The 22,500-nt window shown below is 39.8% G+C and overlaps 3 protein-coding genes across 4 annotated transcripts in view; all 3 read left to right on the top strand.

Moving 5' to 3' along the window:
* The window catches only part of LOC131768968 (glutathione hydrolase 1 proenzyme), a 7,609-nt gene extending 1,402 nt beyond the window's left edge, over window positions 1-6,207 (top strand). The window contains exons 2-8 of one of the 2 annotated variants that reach the window (XM_059084681.2): window positions 1-253; window positions 957-1,158; window positions 1,539-1,843; window positions 2,211-2,350; window positions 3,243-3,430; window positions 3,778-4,018; window positions 5,646-6,207. The exon at window positions 1-253 is cut by the window's left edge and continues 130 nt beyond it. In XM_059084681.2, coding sequence (XP_058940664.2) covers window positions 1-253; window positions 957-1,158; window positions 1,539-1,843; window positions 2,211-2,350; window positions 3,243-3,430; window positions 3,778-4,018; window positions 5,646-5,921 — 1,605 coding nt within the window. In that variant the 3' untranslated portion in view covers window positions 5,922-6,207. The other variant, XM_059084682.2, reaches the window with a different exon arrangement.
* A 1,236-nt stretch (window positions 6,208-7,443) lies between these two features.
* On the top strand, window positions 7,444-17,346 carry LOC131768954 (glutathione hydrolase 1 proenzyme). The gene is made up of 8 exons (XM_059084656.2): window positions 7,444-7,567; window positions 8,605-8,975; window positions 9,195-9,396; window positions 9,999-10,300; window positions 10,872-11,011; window positions 11,733-11,920; window positions 13,009-13,249; window positions 16,638-17,346. Exons 1-8 carry the CDS (start codon window positions 7,542-7,544, stop codon window positions 16,908-16,910), a joined length of 1,743 nt encoding a protein of 580 aa, XP_058940639.2. The 5' UTR covers window positions 7,444-7,541; the 3' UTR covers window positions 16,911-17,346.
* A 1,559-nt stretch (window positions 17,347-18,905) lies between these two features.
* LOC131768921 (glutathione hydrolase 1 proenzyme-like) overlaps window positions 18,906-22,500 on the top strand; it is a 6,184-nt gene continuing 2,589 nt past the window's right edge. The window contains exons 1-4 of the mRNA XM_066162860.1: window positions 18,906-18,917; window positions 19,318-19,564; window positions 20,691-21,011; window positions 21,715-21,851. Coding sequence (XP_066018957.1) covers window positions 18,906-18,917; window positions 19,318-19,564; window positions 20,691-21,011; window positions 21,715-21,851 — 717 coding nt within the window. The remainder of the gene's footprint in view (window positions 18,918-19,317; window positions 19,565-20,690; window positions 21,012-21,714; window positions 21,852-22,500) is intronic.

The raw sequence follows: 22,500 nt of genomic DNA, 5'->3' as shown, positions 1-22,500 counted from the left end.
ACAGATACACCGCGGTGCTCCGTGATCGGGAAAAATATCCTAAACGCGAACGGGTCCGCAGTGGATGCTGCCATCACTGCCATGTTCTGTTTGGGTGTGGTCAGCATGCACTCATCAGGGATAGGAGGTGGGGGAGTGATGTTGGTGTATAATCAAACATCAAAGCAGGTCAAAGTCATCGACTTCAGAGAAACTGCCCCAGCTACAGCCCACAAGAACATGTTTAAGGGCAACGAAAGTAAAGCCAGGAAAGGTCCGTCGTTTCTGTCCGTAGTTTATAACGCATTTTTGAATTCGTTTTTAACTTATAATTGTTTTTCTTGGTTCCAAGATTATGTCGATTGCTCACTTGATTTTACTAAGTTCATCGATATTATTATTTTTTTAATGTATGCAATATCAATGTTGTGGTTCACTTTTATCCTTGGTTCAAATTTAACTTTCTTTCGTTTTTGGGTATTGTAATGTGTATGATAATGAGTTTGAAACAAAGGGAATTAAAATTTGAACCTAGGATAAAATTGAACCACAACATTAATAAATGGTGATAAATCAGTTTTCGTGTCTCAATGTTCAATCCACCAGTACAAATAAATTTTGCTACCTTTACAGTTCACTCATCTCACAAACACAAATTTTCGATGCTTGGTATCCACCTCTCATATCTGTCTCGTAAACTGGCCAATCAAGTCTTATTGAAAAAGACTGTGAAGAATCTTCGCAAGATTTCCTTTTAATATTCATCGGAAAATGTTAATAAAAATGTCCCCATAGAGATTGGCTTAAGCCACATGATTACAAGGGAGGTTAACCGTAGATATGCTAAAAGTATTCTTAAACTTAAAACCTTTCCAAAACAGACCTCAGTTTAAGTATAATTACGATTCATCGATTTATCTCTAAAATTTAAAAAAAAAATAGATAAAATCACCCACCAAATAGTTTTGTCATTTAAGGTGGTCTGGCTATCGCTGTTCCCGGTGAAGTGCGCGGTATGCACAAGGCTTGGAAACGACATGGACGGTTACCATGGAAACAACTTGTTCAACCCGCCATTGATTTGGCCAGAAAGGGATTTAAAGTAACTCAAGCTGTGGAAGATGCACTGAAAACGACAAAAGGAATCAAAGATGATATTGAAAACGACCCGGGATTGAGGTGAGACTAATTCAGAACTTGACTCCAATGCAAATCACCCGCTCGATCGTTTATATTTTTATATTCAGATAACAAAAAAACCTGTTAGGCGCATTGCAACCGCGCTTACAGGTGTCATTACTTATCGCCCAAAGAGGGGAGGGGTGGGGAAAGGATATTTTGGGGGGATCACATGGATTTCAGGGTGGGCAGAGGGGATCAGCCATCACAAACAGAGTACTGTTTAAAGAAAGGACTACAATCAACTACCAATGAGGGGAAGGGAAGCTTCGGAGCAAGGATTTAAAACGCCTGGGGTTCGATTTTCGAGGGGAACTCAGTTTTATATTTTTCTCCAACGGCCCTGACAATACTAATAACATTTCACTTCAATATTTCAGTGAGCTGCTCCTTACTAAAAACAAAAAGCTGGTTAAAAAAGGCGATGTTATTAAGAACGTACAGTACGCAGAGACTTTGGAAACAGTGCGTGACAATCCTGACTCCTTTTACAATGGAACACTCGCTAGTAAAATATTGCGTGACATTAAGAAAGTCAATGGGACCGTGACTGAAGAGGATTTAAGGAGTTATACGTGGATTTTAAGAGACCCATACCAGAGTAACATCCGGGACATGAAAATGTACCTGACCCCACCACCCACAAGTGGCGCTGTGCTGGCACTGATCTTAAACATTTTAAGAGGTAGGAGTTGTTGACAAAACGATTGTTCAACTTTCTTTTAAAGAAGACTCTCCAAAAGCAAACGGAAAGTTCCCCTTCAAAGTATGTTGTTAAATCTTCAATTTACTGCCTATATTTATTGCCTTTTGGATGAATTGAATTACACGCCATCACCTGGCAAGTGCCCCAAGGCTGTCAGAAACGAGCAAGTGCGACCTTAGCTTTGCTGGAGCTAAATGAGGATAAAATAAATACAATTACATTAAAAGCAGGTTCGGTTGACCTATTATCTTACAACAACTTGTTTTAATGTCAAGCTAAACTGGGTAATATTTAACTCGAAAAATTATTAGAACCAGCCTATTTTTATGGAATGTTTCCACCGTAGGGTATAACATGACATCGTCAGCTCGCGATGACGTGAACGCCACCGTGCTGACTTATCATCGAATCATTGAATCCTTCAAGTTCAGTTATGCGTGGCGCAGTCGGCTTGGAGATCCCAAGTTTGACCAGACGATATCAAAGGTAGGTGGCATTTAACAGGTGGTTCAAATGTGAACTCTTTCATAATTTCTTTCGAAGTGGCTGTTTGGTTAGCGTTTAACAAACAAGAACAAAAGTATCAAGCCCGTAACAGATGGCTACCAAAATTAATGGTGCTTAAACACTTTGCTGGAGAGCAATGATCCGCCTTATACATCCAATACAATGCAACTTTTAAACTTAAAGCCCTTATATTTGAATATCTCAATGCACAATTTACTCTCAGACAAAATGTTAGTCTCGCTTTATGATCGCTAGTTGCAAAGGGCATATAAGGATGACTATGTAGGCTATGCAATCAAAACGAAATTGAATCACAAGAGGCCAAATGTGAACGTATGCTAAATACGAATAGACGGCCTGCCTAAAACTCCGGTGATCAAATCGAATTCCATTCATTCCGAAGACCAAAGGCCTTCAGCTCTCGCATACGATTGGCAAGCAGGTGGCACAAGAGTTTTGATACGATTTTCGAACAAATCCAAGATTGGAGAAAGCAAACGGAAGCAGTTAAAAGCGGGATAAAGTAACTGAAGGCAAATTTGATTTTTAGCATTATATATATATATATATATATATATATATATATATACTTTGTATATCATTAGCAAGCGCAAGTTTTTTCGACGCGATTTTCGAACCACCCTAGGACTGATTTATAGCAAACGGAACATTGACCCTACATCAAACCTTTAACCGTTTGACCTCTAAGAGTGACCCTTGAATCAAACAATAAGGTCATGAGAATAAAGGAAATGATCACCGATTAAAGAAGATTTTTAGAGAACAGTATGGAGAATATGCATACTGATGTTAGGGTGTAGAGGGTTCAAGGATCAGGTAATACGTTGCAGTTTTACTTTTATCTTCAAAGACAGCAGAAAAAATGTTAGAACCAGAACTTGGTGATGCCCTTCGTCAAAAAATATGGGATAACAAGACTTACACGAATGTTTCGTATTACGCGGATTCCTTTTCGAACGCTGATTACGGTACGACACACGTGGCTGTACTGGACCAAAATGGAGACGCAGTTTCTGTGACATCCACTATAAACATGAGGTGAGTTGAACTAAAAAGTTCAGTTGGAATTACGGGTTGTGCCCGTGGAACTTGAATTCACCGTAACGGAGGGCCTGGGAAAGGTAGCTTCTCACCGTTCCTTCTTCGACCACAAGTACCACAGGAAGCAGCCGTACAGTTGTTAATATGGAGTTTTTCGTTATCATGGTTTGGCGGCAGGGAAAATTAAGAAGAGCCTGTCACGGTTTTCGTAAGAAGATGACCACTTGCACGGTAGCTCATAGGAAACAAAGCAAAACCTATCATGTCATTGCTCAGCTTCACTGATATGTCATTCTCTAACAGCAATGACGTTGCTTAGTTTTGTTTTGTTTTTTTTCAAACAGGTTTGGCGCTAAATATCGATCCACTACCACAGGCATCATTTACAACAATGAGATGGCAGATTTTGATATTCCTGATTACGAAGTAGTGGGTGATATTTCTCCATCCCCATTCAATTTTCCTGAGCCAGGAAAGCGACCGTTCTCTTCCATGTGTCCCACCATTTTAACCGATAACGACGGAAAAGTTCGGTTTATTATCGGTGCCTCTGGCGGGAAAAGGATAACCACAGCTGTATCACTGGTACGTCCAATCCTATGTTTGTACGTTCTTTGAATCTTACGATATGATTAATATAGCTAATAAGCACTTTAAGTAATTCAAGGTGGGTACTCCACCCAACTTAATTTCGAGGAAGATCAAGATAACAGAGAGACAAAAGGACAGGCACCTTACATATCTTTCTTATGCACCAGCAAATCCAATAGTAAAGTTGTTCTATTGGTATGGATTTTCTAGCTAAAGAAATGGACGCGGCCTGGAACGGTAAATCCGTTTATGATTATAGGTGCTGACGGGTTCCATTCAGACGTAAACGAGGACTAAATGAGTTCGTTCATAAACTGTATCTGTTCACCCGATGGACACTTGACTTCAACTAAACGAACTCCCACTCAGATTACTACAACGTTCTACTGAAATTCCACCATCCGTATGAGTACGAAGTACCTCTATAAACGGCTTTGTCGACCTTGTTTATGACAACAATTCTCAAATCTTGGACGCTTCTCGAATGAATGTACAATGTAATATACGACATATTGAACGAAATTAGAGTTACAAAACAACATAAATTTCGTGAAGGCAAACGATAATGTCACTTATCCAACAAATAAAAAAAAATAATATTTGCATTCACTAAAAGCCAACGGATACCAATTCACATGATGTTATACAGAGTGTTATTTCCAGGCGGGTGTAAATTTACTCACAGTTGCGAAAAGGTCATGAAGCCAACAAAACTTTCAGAAAGGAAGGGAGGATCGTTTTGAGGACCCTTCCACTATACTAAATTACAATGTACTCATTGGATAATACTCTAAATTTGCCAAACAAAGTACCTGCTTAATTTTAGCCCGTGCAAGTATTTAAGAAATCGCACGCACACACGAGCTAATTATTTAATAAAATTGTTTTCATTAGGACTAAGACTAAGGAAATGAAGACACCGATGTTGGTTGGACGTTACCCGACAAGGAAATAGCATGAGCCAGTTTTGCTTCGCTGATATATTTGAACTCATGTTTTTACATTTAAAGCTTTGAAAAAATGTAACTTAACGACAAACTAAAATTGGAAGAGTTCGCCAATCAAATTGGTGCGCAGACGAAGCGAGTACAAGTGGCTTTTTGCTCACTCACGTCGGCACTTGTTTCAGTGACAACTACTATTGACTATGTAATAACTAAGTACTTACAATTCCGACCATTTCTTTCGTAGCCATTAGCATGCTGTCGAACTTCATGATTGTAGGCACTCATGCGTCCTCAGAAATACTGTCGCGCGGCTATGTCAAAAGATCTACAGATACGTAGTGTAACGCTTATAAACGAGGACGAGTAATAGGGTTCAAACATATTCGTTTTTAGAAACCACTATGATTTAGCATGGCTTTGGTAAAGACAAAGACTTACCCAGAACTTAGCGTTGAAACAGATTAATTATCGGTGTTTTACTTTAGCCCCCTTAGGGTTCAGTCATTATTTATTGGTCCACGCAGAGACGAACTCAGCTTCTTTTGAAAACCTATCAGCGTGGATCAGAGCGTTAAGTTAGTAATCTCTTCCCCAAAGCGGATATAAGCCAGCTCTTCTTTGCTACTACTGTACGCATGTAGTACTAATGCAAATATATACTCTTGCATCTGCAGGTCTTAATGAACAAACTCTGGTTTGGAGATGACTTGTCTAAAGCAGTAGACGAACCACGACTGCACTCACAACTGGTGCCTGATCAGACAGTATTTTATGAAAAAAATAAGCCCTACCGCGTTCAAGAGAACGTAATTGAAGGCTTAATAGAACGAGGTCACATCGTCAACGGAAGTGATTTGTTCGCCGTGGTTCAGGCGATTTATAAGGAACCAGGAGCAAGAATATTCGCCAAGGCTGACCCGAGAAAGCATGGTGCGCCCGCGGGTGAATAGAAATTTTGTTCTGAGACACTCGTCAGTTTTGTTGACTAACCTTGACTCGTTCGGCTTTAAAACACCATATTTCTTGGTAACGCATATTCTTCAGGTGTTCTCATAACACAGTCATTCTTAGTGCGAAAAAGCAAAAAAGCACAACCACTTAGGTTAGTATTCTACAAGAAAAGAATACCAAAGTGTATAACTTAGATTAATTTTAAAAGTAATAATATAAGACTCAAACAAAACTACATGGGGTAGACTTTTAATCACGTCGATATTCTATTCAGCATTCTGGATATACATGCACTATTTGATTTATGTAGTTCACTTTTCAAACGACAACTCTCCCACCCACCCCCCCCCCCCCATTCCCAAAAAAAAAGGCGTGACGTACCTCCCTTAAAGTTACAGATTCTCTAAGCAAACGCTGATCCATGAAATAAAACGATTACATTGCATACATTATTTCCAACTCCACAGAAAACTTTTGGATGTTTCGTTTCGCTTCAGCAGCTTGCGCTTCTATATATTTACTTTTTCTTTCGTTTTCCTCCGCTCAATTTTTTTTCTTTTGCGAATCAATCACAGACTTGACTTGTATCTTGCGTTAACTTGCTCCTTCTAGAAGTATCTTCGCGTGACCGTCATGGGTGGTTGAAATACAAGAAACACAAATAGCAATTTCACAGTCCCTACAAAAGAACTTCAGTTTTTCTTTTTCGTGTTGCTTTTGTTAGCAAAATATTGGCTGCTCTTATAAGTCTTCCATGTCTTGATCTTCGAAATCTTTTGGAGCAAGGATTCGGTGCTCCTTATGCGCTTTGAGTTATGCTATGCGCGGTGATACACGCGTCACACCAGAACGTACAGCACTGAAAATGCAGCACGAACTGTGTCTGCTACTTTTGTCGCACTAGGTTCCACATTTCTTTCCAGCAGTGTGAAATTCTTTGATGGCCAGCACATCTAGTAAACCGCTGATGCCAAAGTTTGTGAGCAGATCCTTGAGGTTTGTACAGCTACGACCTCGAACTTCTCCTTGGCATTCAGGACAAAGAAAGACATCATGGTGGCTACTCGTTCGTAAGATCCCGTTCAAGCAGTGGAGACAGAAGCTGTGCAAACATAGCAGTTGTGCAAGTTTGGTTCAGCAAATGTAGTCATACACATAGAACAGGATACTTCATCGTGAAGGTTGTTAAGCAAGGTTTTCATATCATACTCGAGTACCATAAACGGAGGAAAAGACCTTGAGTTCAAATAAGACTCAGCAAAAACCTTGACCTCTGTGTACTGTTAATCAAGTGACTGTGAAACTCAAACACGGAATATACACTCTCCCAGTAGAATCCAAACATTTTATCGAAATCTTTAATTTCATTTTCTGTCGGAGTAAATAAGTCAAGAAAGTCAATGCAAGTCAGGCAAATTAAACAGAGCTCGCATCTTTTACCTGACCTGTTTAATATCGCCACTAAATCGAGGTCAATTGAGAACAACAGAGATTGAGTACATATCCCTAGGGGTAGGGGCACGGGCTTGTATGGTTAGAGTTTCAGGGATATCCGTAAGAATCGAGCACGAGTTTTATACTTACTTGCAACGCCTAAGACGCGCGGTTTTCGTTGCAAAATGGAAGCTACGATGAGCGACAGACGGTAAGTATAAAGTTTATCTCATTATTCTGTATAGCAATGTTCAACGTGCAGTTTCTATTGTAAAGAACTTACAGAGAAGACTCAAGTTTGGAAACTTCTGAAAAGCATGACCGTGCAATTGATTCACAATCTGCGAAATGTTCAAATCTATTTACTTCAAATATGCAGCCTGTGATGACACGGAACACCACGAAAGATAAATGCAATATTCTACAACCTGAATGTGTCACGAAATTTAAGTATTTGCTACATGAGTAGTCCAATAAGTTTTCCAACTCGATCGGTATTCTGCTACATCGCGTGATACCACGTGGTTTTCCCAGAAAACTTCAATCCTTGGGACGTATTTATCGTGTTCCATCATATCGCTTTCATAATTTCGATTGTAACTGCTGTTAGCGGAGATCATTCGAAGTTAACTTAACAACTCGCAAATAAAATCAACCAGAATGTTATTTTAAATAGCAACAAAAATATGCGTTTATATCACTTGATAAAGATATCTTTTATCTAACATGTAGCTGAGTAGCATTTTCTCTCTTCACCATTTCAAAATGTATTGTGACGTTTGTTTCCAACACATTTATCGGAAATACCACTGGGAAGTTCCGAATTTTTTAAGAAATGTTTTCAAATCTAAGCGATGATGTGCATTAATTTGTGCGTACCTTGACCCAGGGAAGAAAATTATATGCATATTCAAATTCTAATTTCAAAACAAATTAACTCACGTGGAAACCGTCGCTCCGTTTGCGTGACAAAAATCACAAATGTGATGCATTCATTAAGGGACTTCTTTTCGACCGAAAAAACACTTGGCTGGTTTATTTATCAATGTAAGGAGGTCTATTATATACAAATGTCTCACTTGTAGTAAACACCACTCGTGCGCCACAACTGGACGCTAATGAGGGCGTATTTTTATGATCTATTTTATTTCCTTCCAACTCCTCCTTTTTCTGAGGGAAACACCAACATTTACTTTTTAGACGACCTAAACTCAAGCCAATACTTTGATCCAAACCTTCTCTTTTTAGGAAGATCACAATAGTTGTGGCTATGGGCGTGACTTCACTTTTGACGGCGGTTGGCAGTCTCCTTGCTGGTTATTTAACAGACCAATCTGTGGGAACCTATGATAAATATGCGGTTGCCACGGATACACCGCTGTGCTCTAAAATCGGAACCGACACCCTAAAAGCTAACGGTTCAGCAGTGGATGCTGCCATCGCCGCCATGTTCTGTCTGGGTGTGGTCAGCATGCACTCATCAGGGATAGGAGGTGGGGGAGTGATGTTGGTGTACTACCAAGCATCGAAGAACGCCATTGTCTACGACTTCAGAGAAACTGCCCCAGCCACAGCCTACAAGGACATGTTTAAGGGCAACCAAAAAAAATCCAAGACAGGTCAGTCAATTCTTTCAGTTGACTGTGGCGCTTTTCTAGAATCAAGATTGTGTTGATTGCTCACTTGATTTTACTAAACTCATCAACGTAATTTTAATTAGTGCTGATATATCGGTTTACATGTTTTAATATCCAATCCACCGATAAAAATTACTATTGATATCTTTACAGTTCACTGATCACACAAAATCAAATTTTCGTTACTTGATATCATTTAAGGTGGTCTGTCCATCGCTGTTCCCGGTGAGGTTCGCGGTATGTACGAGGCTTGGAAACGACATGGTCGGTTACCATGGGAACACCTGGTTCAACCCGCCATTGATTTGGCCATATATGGATTTGAAGTAACTCAAGCTGTGGAAGATGCACTGAAAACGACAAAAGGAATCAAAGATGATATTGAAAACGACCCGGGATTGAGGTGAGACTAATTCAAGACTTGACTCCAATGTAAATCACACGCTCGATCGTTTATATTTTTATATTCAGATAACAAAAAAACCTGTTAGGCGCATTGCAACCGCGCTTACAGGTGTCATTACTTATCGCCCGAAGAGGGGAGGGGTGGGGAAAGGATATTTAAGTAACAAAACAGATATCGAAGAAGATATTAGAAAAGACCCAGGATTACGGTGAGAGTAATTCGTTACCAATCTCTTTTGTAAATCACGCGCTCTATCGCTGTAAAAGCAGCACTGATTACGGATAACAAGTGAACTGGTTGTGGAATTGCCACGATCATGCGCACAAAGAGAACTATCTAAGGAATCAGTCTAATTATCGCCTGTGGAGGGGAAGGGTGGGAGGATTTTTAGGGGATCATATGGTTTTCAGGGTGAGGGGGATCAGGCGTCCCAAACAGAGTATAAAGGGGGAGTATAGAAAAATAGGTTACCAATTAAAAATCAGAGTAAGGATTTAAACGACTAGCGTTTGATTTCTCGAGGGTAACTGTTTTTTTTTACTCCAACGGCCATAACAATACTAACAACATCTTCACTTCTTCCTCTTTTAATATTTCAGTGAGCTGCTCCTTAAAGACAATAAGCTGGTTAAAAAAGGAGATGTTATTGAGAACGTGGAGTACGCAAGGACTCTAGAAAGAGTGCGTGACGATCCTGACTCATTTTACAGTGGAGCGCTCGCTAATGACATATTGCGTGACATTAGGAAAGTCAATGGGATCGTGACTGCCAGAGATTTAAGACGTTATAAGTCGATTATAAGAGTGCCATACCGGAGTAACATCCAGAACATGACAATGTACCTGACCCCACCACCCACAAGTGGCGCCGTGCTGGCACTGATCTTAAACATTTTAAGAGGTAGGAGTTGTTAACAAAAAGACTTTTTAACTTTCTTAGAAAGAAGACTCGCCGCGAACATATGGAAATTTCCTCTGCTAAGTACTTTATGCAATCTTCAAATTACTGATCATATTTATTGCCTTTCGAATGAATTGAAAACACGCCATCACCCGGCAGGTGTCCAAAGGCTGTCAGAAACAAGCTAGTGCGACCTTAGCTTTACTGGAGCTGAATGAGAATAAAATAAATACATGTACATTAGAAAGCTGGTTTGGTCGACCCATCATCTTACAAAAAATTGTTTTAACCCTTTAATGCCCAAGATCTCAATAGTAATTCTCCTTACTGCCCACCATATGGATCTTGTTATGCTAGTTTGGAGAATTTGGTATTGGATCAACTGACAATCCCTAATTGATATTTTTCTCTATTCTCATCACTTAATTGTCTGCTTGATATTGTAAGGAGAAATTCTGTCTTGGTCACTCATGGGAGTTAAGGGGTTAGTCAGTGTCAAGATAGATTAAGTGACATTTTAACCGAAAGATTAGTAAAACCAGCCTCGTTTTGTGGAATGTTTCCGTTGCAGGGTACAACTTGACATCATCAGCTCGCGATGACGAGAACTCCAAAATCCTTACATATCATCGAATCATTGAATCCTTCAAGTTCAGTTATGCGTGGCGCAGTCAGCTTGGAGATCCCAAGTTTAACTCCAGGATAGTAAAGGTAGGTGAAATGTTACAGGTGTTACAAAATTGACATTCTCATTAATTTTTTGCCTAACTGGTTGTTTGGTTAACGCTTGTCAAACTTTAACCAAAATGTTCATCAGTAACAAGCCTTTTACAGTTACTGATATAATGGTACAAAAACACAGTGCTGAAGAACAAACATGCCCTTTGGACAACCGAAGCAAAGCTACTTTCATTCTAGTTCCCTTCCTCGCCTAGGAAAGTAGTAGGATTTTGGTTATGTGCCGACAAAATTCACCTGATCCCCCATAATGCACTATAACATTCTTATGATCCCCCCTTATTGCAGTTAATTGGCAGTCAAAATAATTCCTCCCCTCCGCCCCCCATGAAAAGGCTGAAAACCATGTGATTCCCCTCAGTGATCCCCCTAAATTTCGATTCACTAGGAGTCTTCTTCTTGATTCTATTTTGCATATCATTAGCAAGCGCAAGTTTTTTCGATGTGATTTTCGAACCACCCTTGAACTGGAATTACAGTAAACGGAACATTGACCTTACATCAAAAACTGCATTTAACCGTTTGACCTCTAAGATTGACCCTTGAATCAAACATTAATGTAACGAGAATAAAGGAAATGATCACCAACTAAAGAAGATTTTTATTCTCAAACAAATTCTCCGCACTTTAGGAATTGTGTAGAGAACAGTATGGGATCAGGTAATACGTTGCAGTTTTACTTTTATCTTCAAAGACAGCAAAAGACATGTTAGAGCCAGAACTTGGTGATACCCTTCGTCAAAAAATATGGGATAACAAGACTTACACGGATGTATCTTATTACGCGGATTCCTTTTCGAACGCTGATTACGGTACGACACACGTGGCTGTACTGGACCAATATGGAGACGCAGTTTCTGTAACATCCACTATTAATATGAGGTTAGTTGTCCTGACAAGTTCAGTTGGAGTTGTGGACGGCACCGAATGGACCTTGAGTTCACCATAACTGAGGGCCCTGAAGGGTAGCTTCTCATAGTTCCTGCTTCGACGGCAAGAACCACAGCAGCACCCATAGATTAAGAAAATAGATGGAATATGATTATCGCTTTCGACACACTAAAACTTTGACGTTTGAGGTTTTCGTTACCAAAGCATAGAGGTAAGGAAAATTAAGAGCCTGCTGCAGTTGTTATAAGACGATGACAACTTGCATGGTAGCTCTTGAGAAACAAAACCAAATTTTGAATGCTCAAGGAAAGAGGGGTAGTTCTGTGATGCCAAACCCGAACTTTGCTTGAAATTCTTCAAAAAAAATGATGTCAAAAATATCCGCAATCCTTCCTCACTGCTTGTGCGGATGCTTTCTCCTCTTTGTAACGATTTCAGAAACAACCAACAATTCTCCCTCGTCATCTCTTCATCTCCAAGAAGGTAAACGTGTGCTCCTCGGATAACTTTTTTGCTTAACATAGCAAAAACATTCGTATTCGGAATCGTCACCTTGTCTACAATCCAAATTGCAATTTCCGCCAGCACGATTACGAGAACGAGACACTAGTACCAGTTCTCGCACGGTCAAAACGCGTTCTCGTATTCGTCATCGTTCCCTTATTTAGAGCTCTCTAAAAATCATGTCATGGCTCAGCTCGAAAGATGACGTCGTTCACGCGAGGATAACTTCAGAAACCCATTTCCCAGTTAGTTACCTGAATTCATTATTCAACTGCATCAAGTAGTGTGCAAATAACGTGCGAATCGAGTACAAATATCACCGATATTTGGACAGCTGGTTACTTTGTACCGTAAAAAAACTCGTTTTTACTTTTGCTTGCTTAGTGGGCTCGACAAAATACCTCTCAACTTGTAAAAACACTTATTGATAACATACACCAAAATGTCTGATAAGATATACATTTTTTTATCAGCGAGATCTTCAGACTTACAAAAGCGGTTTAGTAAAATTTTCACTTCATTTTCCTGTGCTTCTCTAACTGTAATGAAGTTCCTTTGTTTTGTTTTTCCAACAGGTTTGGCGCTAAATATCGATCCACTGAAACAGGCATCATTTACAACAATGAGATGGCAGATTTTGATATTCCTGGTCACGACGTAGTGGGTGATATTTCTCCTTCACCATTCAATTTTCCTGAGCCTGGTAAGCGACCGTTCTCTTCCATGTGTCCCACCATTTTGACCGATAACGACGGAAAAGTTCAGTTTGTTATCGGTGCCTCCGGTGGGAAAAGGATAACCACAGCTGTGTCACTGGTACGTCCAATCCTTTTTTTTCTACGTTACTTGAATCTTAGGATGTAATTAGTATAGGTACTCCGTCCAAATTTATCCACAGTGAGAAGAGATCAAGATAGCAGAGAAACAAATGGACAAGCACCCTACATATCTTTATTATGAACCGGGAAATCCAGTGGTAAAGTTGCTCTATTGATGTGGATTTCCCAGCCAAAGAAATGGAGGCGGCCTGGAACAGTAAATCGGTTTATGTCTGTATATGCATAATAATAGACGTTGACGGGTTCCTGTCACACGTAAACGATGCATATATGGATTTATTCATGAACTGTATCTCTTCACCCGATGAATATTTTACTTCAACTGAACGTAGTCCCGCTCTTACCACCGCCACTTACTTCTCCAAGTAGCATTTCCTCCTGTTTCCTTTAATAAATCTCGAACCTTGGATGATTTTCGAATCAATGTACAATGCAACGGAATTACAAATACTACTGGAATTAAAATCACAAATAATTTCGTTAAGGGAATTTTGGCGAGGAAAAAATGACTCCATGTCGCTCAGTTGACTCCTTTTTGTTGACAAACACGCAAAGTGTGTAGAAACCTAAAAATTGTATATACAAGCAAAGCTACCAGTCAAGATAAATCTAAATTGTTTACAGGTGTCGAAATTTTATATCAAAAAAACTATCTTCTCCCAATTAACATAATCGTCTCTCTCGACCCGTGCCCGCTTTCGTCCATATTTTGACGCGGTAATGTTTCCGCACGGGGTTTTGGTATAAAATCAGTCTCCGGTGACGATTCGTCACTTAAGCTACTCGGGTTTGAACCGACACCTCGATCTACTACATCACTTTGCGAGTCAGTTTCAACCTCGGAAAATGGTGAGGTCGCTTGTTGCTACATATTTCTTGGCAGGGGCTGCCGAGGTTGTTAACACTCCATTGAATCGTTCAGCAAGCTGCCAATGTGCGCTTTGATCATTGCGACCTTTTCAGCTTTCGTCCCTTTGAAGGTGATCTTGTGATGGGAAAAGTACAAGGATAACTCGTCCACCCTCAAGGACGACAGCTTATCGAAGTTGTAGAATCCAACCCAGTCAATGTCATTGTGCTCCCGGTTCAGCCGTTCCATTCGCTCCCTTTCAGTCTCCCCTTTTTTCTTCTCCTTGCGCATTTTTATCTGGGCAAGGTGCTCAACATACTCTGCCACAAGCTTTTCGGGGACAATGTATTTATCTGAAAACTTTCTAATAGCCTCACTTTCCCAACTGACTAGTTCACTTTCCTCAAACAATCGCTTAATCTGAGCTCGAGGCTGGAAAACGTCCAGCTCACGGCCATTGGTGGGGGTTGCACTCCAAGAGAGATGATGGAAGTTTGGTAGCTTGCCACAGTCGGGATACGGTCGCCGAGTTGGAAGTAGAGCGCTGGTAGTCTCATCCTTCTCGCAAAATTTACATAGTTGGCTATTTCGCTCTTGACATGACATTCCCCTATACTCCATATAAAGCTCTCCTTTCTCACAATGGAGGCTCCCAAATTGTTCTAGCTTGGAAAAATACCCAAGCCCCGGAACAGAACTCTTTTGATTGTTGGTGACTCCAAGATACTCTTTCAAGTACTCACATTTGTAGAAAAATTGATTTTATGGTCGGTCGCCCAAAAATGCTGAAATATACCCCCGTGGCGCTGGGGAGTCGTCAATTCGAAGACACACCTCCTAAGCAACAGCCCACGCATTTCTTTCCGTGACTTTACTGCTGTGCGCGTCTAGCTCTGACGTTGAAAGAGACTCAACTTTCACTTCAGAAAGTCCATGCAGACGCAGTTTTGTGAGTAACACTTCCAGTTAGTTATTTTCACCTTCGGTTATTTTTGTCTTGGAAGAGGTGGGGGGGGGATCAGATGTTTTTGTGTAGGTATTTTTAAAGGGTCATGTATTAATCCACTCAGGGAAGTGGGAGGGCCTCGACTTTTTTGGCAAAAAATTTCTAAAATACCCCGACCCACCCCCCCACCCCCCAACAAAAAAATACCTTCCCCTAGTATCGAACGTAAAAGATACAGAGCACTTCGTCATTAAAAGTATACATGTACTTTTGTCAGGTACCTTGACATTATAATCTAACAAATGCTCACATCTGAACAATAAATTTAAAATTGAGGGTAAACTTGTGAGTTAATGGAAACGATGAAGGCACCTATTTGGTGAAAAAATGTACTCACGGGTAAAAATTGCCTGACATTTCCAGTTACGAATGCCCACGGATACCATTTCACGCAATCTCGCTAAGAATGTTGTTTATTTCTGGGCGAGAGTAAACTTGCATATATTTGTGACAAGATCCTAACGGAAAATGTCAGTGCTTTGTTCAAAAGGAATAGGAGGATCGTTTCCAGACTTTTTAACATTACATCACCATGTACTCAATTGATAATTACTTAAATTTGCAGAACCGCTCCGCTCAATTCTAACGGTGCATTTACTTAATAAGACATCGCACGCACAAGCGAGCTGATGATTTGATAAACATGTTTTCATTAGGACCATTCAGACAAAAACTAATTAAATGAACACACCGATGTTGTTTTGACGTTACCCTGCAATGAAACAGTTTAAACGAGTTTTGTCTCTCTCATATATTCGAACACATGGTTTACAGACTTTACGCTTCGAATAATACAACTAAGCAAGCTGAATGCTTCCATGACAAACCAAAATTTGGAAGAGTTTGTCGTTAAACTGACAGATCTGGCACAGACGAAGCGAGTGCAATCAAGTACAAATAGCATCTTACTTTGAATTTAGCAAAACTGAAACGTTTAAAGACGCTTGTAGCAGTTATGTCTATTATAGACTAATGAAAAGACAAACTGAACGCGTAACGAAATTTTCATAAATAAGTACTCACTATTTTGACCATTCGCTGCGCTGTTCATTAACATCTGTCGAAAGTCAACACTGCAGGTACAAATGTGTCCGCAGTAATACCGTCGCGCGGTTGTATGAAAGATAGAGAGATCATTAGTGTAACAGTCATAAACTATAATTATACCAAGATTTCCCAACGTTTTGTTAGAGATGACCTGAGGGAGAAATGGATCAATTATTAGTGAATCAATGTATCCTCCGAAACCTCAGTGATTCAGATTTTTTTCGCCTGATTTTCGGTGCGTTTTTGATGTGACGAGCTGAAAGTAACGCGAAAATGTAAAACGAAAATATTTTATTTTTATTGGTCTACGCACAGACGAACTCAGCTCCTTTTGAAAACCTATCGGCGCGGATCAGAGCGTTAAGTTAGTAATCCCCTCCCCACAGCGAATTTTAACCGGCTCTTCTTTGCTACTACTGTGCACATATAGTACTAATGCAATATATACTTTTGCATCTGCAGGTCTTAATGAACAAACTCTGGTTTGGAGATGACTTGTCCAAGGCGGTGGACGAACCTCGACTGCACTCACATCTGGTGCCTGATCAGAGAGTATTTTATGAAAACAATAAGAAATATCGCTTTAACAAATACGTAATAGAAGGCTTAAAACAACTAGGTCACAACGTCACTGGCAGTGATTTCTTTGCTGTGGTACAGGCAATCTCTAGGGAACCTGAAGGAATATACGCCAAGTCTGACCCGAGAAAGCATGGTGCACCCGCGGGTCAATAAAAGTGCGGTCCCGAGACACTCGCCCAACCAAAACTCGCTTGTAAACCCTATGTAGTGAAGTAACACCGTTTTTTCCATAAATGAGCTAAAAAATGCTGTGAGGCTTAGAGCTACCGAATGATGGCGCTTGACAAGGATAGAAAATACATTTTCCTTTTCTTTTTTACAGCAGTTATTCGGCGTCGTTTGTCGAAATTAACGTTCTTCGTTGGGATTTTAAAACGATTTATGATACTTGTCATTAAGGCTCTTTGATATCGTTCTCCGATATGAAGTATGTTAAATGAAATAGACAGAAGCGTTGAATTCATTCGTCTTTTTCCGTTGATTTAATACTTATGTTGTTTTCATAATCATTATGTTGTACTCAGTTCAGCATGGAATTGCTTTGCTTAGGTACCACATACACGTTATAGATTAAATAGAATAAAACGAGGTCGACGTAACTTGCAGTGATTTGTTTGCCGTGGTGGAGGCGATTTCTACGGAACCGGGAGGAAATTTATATGCTAAGTATGACCCGAAAAAGTATGGTGTGCCCGCGGGAGAAAAGGAATTTTGTCCCGAAACATTCGTTAGTTTATTTGGCTGATCTTAACTCGCTTTAAAATGCTATATTGCACGAAAACGGAATTTTGTAACTGTTTTCATAACACAGTCATTGTTATAGAAAAAAGGGACGCTTAAGGGGAATGTGATTGGCCCAATTAACTGGACAACTGAACTATTTTAAAGTGCATAAGCGTCAGCAAAACAAACTTCGCATTGCTTCAAATATTAATAGCCATATTGAGAGTATTTCCAGACTCCACCAGTGTCTCTACATAACACAGCGATTCAAGGAAGCATTTCTTCTAACAAAAATCACTGCTTGTAGCTAATAGGTAAAAAGTCAGTAATTGCTAAAGATAAATATAATATTTCTTGTTCCTTTCTGTAAAGGCGGTTACCTACCTTTTCATGTAGCTAACCACAGAATGCAAAACACACCACGGAGAGCAGTACACTGAGTAAGGTTTGATTACAGAATGGTTCATCTTGAAATCAAACAACGTAATACAGGTGCAAAAAAAGCTCTTATAAGATTCACACGTTCCATGCAATTTTTGAGAAGTCGGCGTAGAAAAGAGAGTCAATCGAGAACATCTCAAAGGATCATCAGACTCGCACATGTTTCCATGTTTCCAATATACTCATGTCATTTCCACTAATATTGGCCTAAACTGGCTATCGGCAGGAGCCATTACTCAACCATCGGGAAATATTAACCTTCCTACCTTGTACTCGTAGAGTGGTTTATAATCCCTTACTGCAGCTTCGTTAACAGTGCGCGTTGAAGAAGACTACAAATCTAAAGTTTCCTAAGGGAGCAGTTGTTATTTATCTTCTGGCGGGGGAGGGATAGGAGGACTTTGGGGGGATCACATGGTTCTCAGGGGGGGAAGGGAGGAGAGATCAGCCGTTGCTATCAGAGTATAAAGGGGGTGAGCATAAAAAAGTGACTGCTACTAAGGGGGATCATGAGTAACACAAAGCCTTAAGGGGGGATCAGGATAATTTCATTGAGACACAACAAGAATCCTACGACCCCCTCCCTCTCTGGGGTAAATAATGAGCGTTCCTAGCGTATTCATTATTTATTACGCCATAAAAACATTTTTAACACTTTAAATCACAGATCAAATTTGCAATTCTCATTATTGTCAACCATACAATTCTTATGATGTTAGTTCAGAGAATTTAGTATTGGATCAACTAATTATCCCCAAATTGATATTTTTCATTATTCTCATCACTTAGCTGGTTGATGTTGTGTTGATATTGTAAGGAGAAATTCTTCCTTGGTCACTTATGAGAGTTAAAGGGTTAACACTGAAGAAACTGTGGCATCCTAGGCATCTTTGCGTGACATTTATGTACAAAAAAAAAAAAACAAAAAACAAATGAACAAACTAAAATACAAGCTCAGCTCGAACCGTTCGATGAGCCAAAAAAATGGTTGGTGAAGTGAGGTGCCTCTTATGACTCTATGAAGAGGTGGCCTTATGGAAGGTTCTACCGAACGGTAAAAAAAGAGACGAAAATACGCCTCAAGCTAAACGTGTTGTGGTCAGATATCGTGTTTCTAGAGAAAAGTTTGACCTTTTGCTCCCGAAAGTTTAAGACATGCGAAATTAAATTGCTTAGAAGAGTCTCAATTTTCATTCAGAAAACACTCGCAGAACACGTGTACGTTAGCGCTCCCTTTGAAATCAAATCAATGCTGGAATTCACTATAAAGTTGAAAGGGTTGTTTCAAAAACATCACACATATGTACTTTATAGTTACTTTTAATTATTGTAAATTCTTCACTGAGTTCGCAAACAAACAAAACTTAGCGTTCCGAATTGGATCCCATTTCCCCAGGCAGACATAGGAGAAAACATCCTAAAGGCAAACGGCTCTGCAGTGGATGCTGCCATCGCCGCCATGTTCTGTTTGGGTGTGGTCAGCATGCACTCATCAGGGATAGGAGGTGGGGGAGTGATGTTAGTGTACAATCAAATATCAAAGAAAGCCACAGTCATCGACTTCAGAGAAACTGCCCCAGCTACTGCCTACTGGGATGTGTTCAGGGGCAGGGAGAAAGAAGCCAAGATAGGTCTAAACTTTTGTTTATGCATGATTTTGTTGTGAACTTATCGTTAACAATTTTTCATCGAAGTGGAAGTGAATGACTGTTTTAGTATAAACCAGACCAATACCAAAAATTAGGCTAAAATTATGCCAATTCTTCTCTTCGACTGCTTGGAGGTGAATGGTACTTGCTATTCACTTCTGAGCTAGCCAATCTGCGTGTGCGTAAAACATTGTTAACTTGCGTGCCATTTACTACTTTTTAATTATTATTTATTTAAAATGTTGTAATGGTTGCAGGAATAAATAATCTTTTTGTGCTATATTATCTCACTGTTTTAGTATATAATAAATAGAGAATAATACACGGGTGCGCGTAGATATGGAATTTCTCTTCGAGTATTTAACTCGATAGCTCACGAGTGAGCGCAGCGACCGAGTGAGTTGTCGAGTTAAACACGAGAAGAGAAATTCCATATCTACAAGCAACCATGTAGTATTTTTTATCATATAAACACAATAGCCCTTCACTGACAAGAAAAGTCGACTTTATTAACGAATGAAAATTAAAGGATCGACAATCCCCGAATGAAAATTAGAAAGTGCGTTGGCGCTAAGGTTCAAGATGAAAAATGCGTTGAATCATTACAAAAAACAACAATGGGCGTAATTTCAATGTAAAAAATTCTCATTTACTGACTTTGTCCTTACCGACAGAAGAAATCTTTTAGGGACACGGCGTGAGCAATACGGATTTTTCGGTGTTTTAGCAGCCATAATCCGAGAAATTTCCAAAAAAAACCACGGATTTAGAATGGTGAAGGCTTTGCAGTTCATTTATCAACCTGACCGAGTGCCCCGAAAGACAAGTGACGTATCAGCAGCTGATTGACGATATCAAACACACGCGAAAAAAGATCGTATTTTTTCACGTGTGTTGTTACGGCTTTTCTCAGGGCTGGAAATCCTTGTATAACACCGTAGTTTATATGATAATAAACAACTTTTACCTCAGTGACGGTGGTTGGTGGCGGAAATTTACCACCACCAGCCACCTCTCCTTCGGTGAAGGAACCACAGTCTTCTATGGGAAGATTATTCTCTCAGAGCGACAGAGTTTTGTTCGTATGCAGCTGGATAATGTGATAATTTACGTCATTGAATTTTCAATTTTTTCAGTGAACTGCTCCTGGTTGATAATGAAAGGCTTGTTAAGAAAGGAGACGTCATTAAGAATGAAAAGTACGCAATGACCCTGGAAAGAGTGCGTGACGATCCAGAATCTTTTTACAATGGAGCACTTGCCAGTGACATTATTCGTGATTTGAAGAAAGTCAATGGGATGGTGACTGACAGTGATTTAAGAGATTACAGGCCGATCACGAGAAATCCATATCAGAGAGGACTCTCGGGCATGAAAATGTACCTGACCCCACCCCCGACAAGTGGCGCCGTGCTTGGACTCATCTTGAACATTTTGCAAGGTAGGAGTTCTCCTCAAAATGCTATTATTATTATTGTCATTATAATTGTTTTCTTACATCTCACTCGCCGTGTCAAAAACACTGTGATAAATATAGCACATGTAGCACATATAGCTCCCCTTCCTTGTGCACACACTCTTCTTCACGTTCAAAAAAAAAAAAAAAGAGTGACCAGTCCTTAATTATCGCCTTGGAAGGGAGGGGGGGTGTGGAGAATTTTTATTGCGTCACGTTAAAATTTACCGGATCCCCGGTAACATTATTATGATCACCGCCGGTCTCCCCCTTTAAAGATCTGGCTTATGTCAAGAGAGAGAAAAATTGTGTTTCTAGTTGGAGCGAGTTATGTTTGAATTCACTGACAAAGTCATTTTCACCGTTTACACCCTCATATCAGTATGCATATTCTCCATACTGTTCTCTGTACGTTTCTTAAGGTGCTGACAAGGAGAATTTGGTTAGCAATGTAAAACTTCTTTGGTTGGTGATCATTTCATTTATTCTCGTGACCTTCGTGTTTGATTCAGGGCTGATATTGTTAAGAAAAATTAGATGCTAGTCACTCTAAGGAATTAAAGGGTTAATTAGACGAAACCGGTGGGAAATACGAAAAAAAAACCGAGTCTTCAACATTGTTTGCTGCATGCTACTCACCAAGCCCTGTTTAAGAAGTACCATTTTTTTCCTCTTTTTTTTAATGTAGGGTACAATATGACGTCGTCAGCCTTTAAAGACAAGAAATCCTCTGTGCTTACGTATCACCGAATCATTGAAGCCTTTAAGTTCAGTTATGCATGGCGCAGTCTGCTTGGAGATCCGAAGTTCAATTCAAACATCGAGGTAGGTGGAAATAATTCAGTGATACAAATGCCAGCTCTATAATATTTTCCGTACAGATATAATATCAGAGGGTTTTCCGGTCGGCCCTTAGAGATTGTGCTTGCATGATTTTTGGCACAATTAATTTGGAAAAAAGAGCATAATTTTTCCTTTATTGTAAAAGTAGCACTGCTAGCATAATCAGCATATTTCCAGTATTTTTTGAAGAGAACATCACCAGATACATCACTGGATTGTTCTCTTCGATTGATTATTTTCAAGTTCGGCCTATGGTTTCGTCTATTTTCAATTTTGCAATGTTTTCGGAGAAGAAAGCAATCGCAGTACCTGGTCATTGGTCGTCTAGAGGACTGGACACACCGGAAGTAAAGAATGCGTCTGTCCCAGTTTCCGCTTACTGAGTGTGAATACCTTCCAAACTCGGACTGTCCATTTCATTTTCTCTTTGAGGATTTTCGTCTCAGCTCACCTTATAATAACGTCGATTACGGCGCCTGGCATGTTTACATACCTTTATTTGGTTCCTCTGTTGCCATTTGCCGACTCGCCTGTTCCGAAATTTCACTTTCAATTTAAGAAAAAAAAATAGAGAAAAGTCCTGGAAAAGGTTAGACAGTACAATTTGGCAGATGGTGTGACAGCTTTAGCT

Source organism: Pocillopora verrucosa, chromosome 2 (assembly GCF_036669915.1).
Source record: "Pocillopora verrucosa isolate sample1 chromosome 2, ASM3666991v2, whole genome shotgun sequence".
NCBI classification, from domain to species: domain Eukaryota; kingdom Metazoa; phylum Cnidaria; class Anthozoa; order Scleractinia; family Pocilloporidae; genus Pocillopora; species Pocillopora verrucosa.
Note: the sequence above shows the minus strand (reverse complement) of the source record. Positions and strands in the feature narration are given on the sequence as shown.

Excerpts from the sequence above, each read along its gene's own strand:
- LOC131768954 (XM_059084656.2), top strand. The coding sequence starts at position 7,542 with ATGGAAGCTACGATGAGCGACAGACG. Across the intron at positions 9,397-9,998 it reads GAAAACGACCCGGGATTGAG|TGAGCTGCTCCTTAAAGACA; the intron begins GTGAGACTAATT and ends TTAATATTTCAG. Across the intron at positions 11,012-11,732 it reads TTAACTCCAGGATAGTAAAG|ACAGCAAAAGACATGTTAGA; the intron begins GTAGGTGAAATG and ends TTATCTTCAAAG.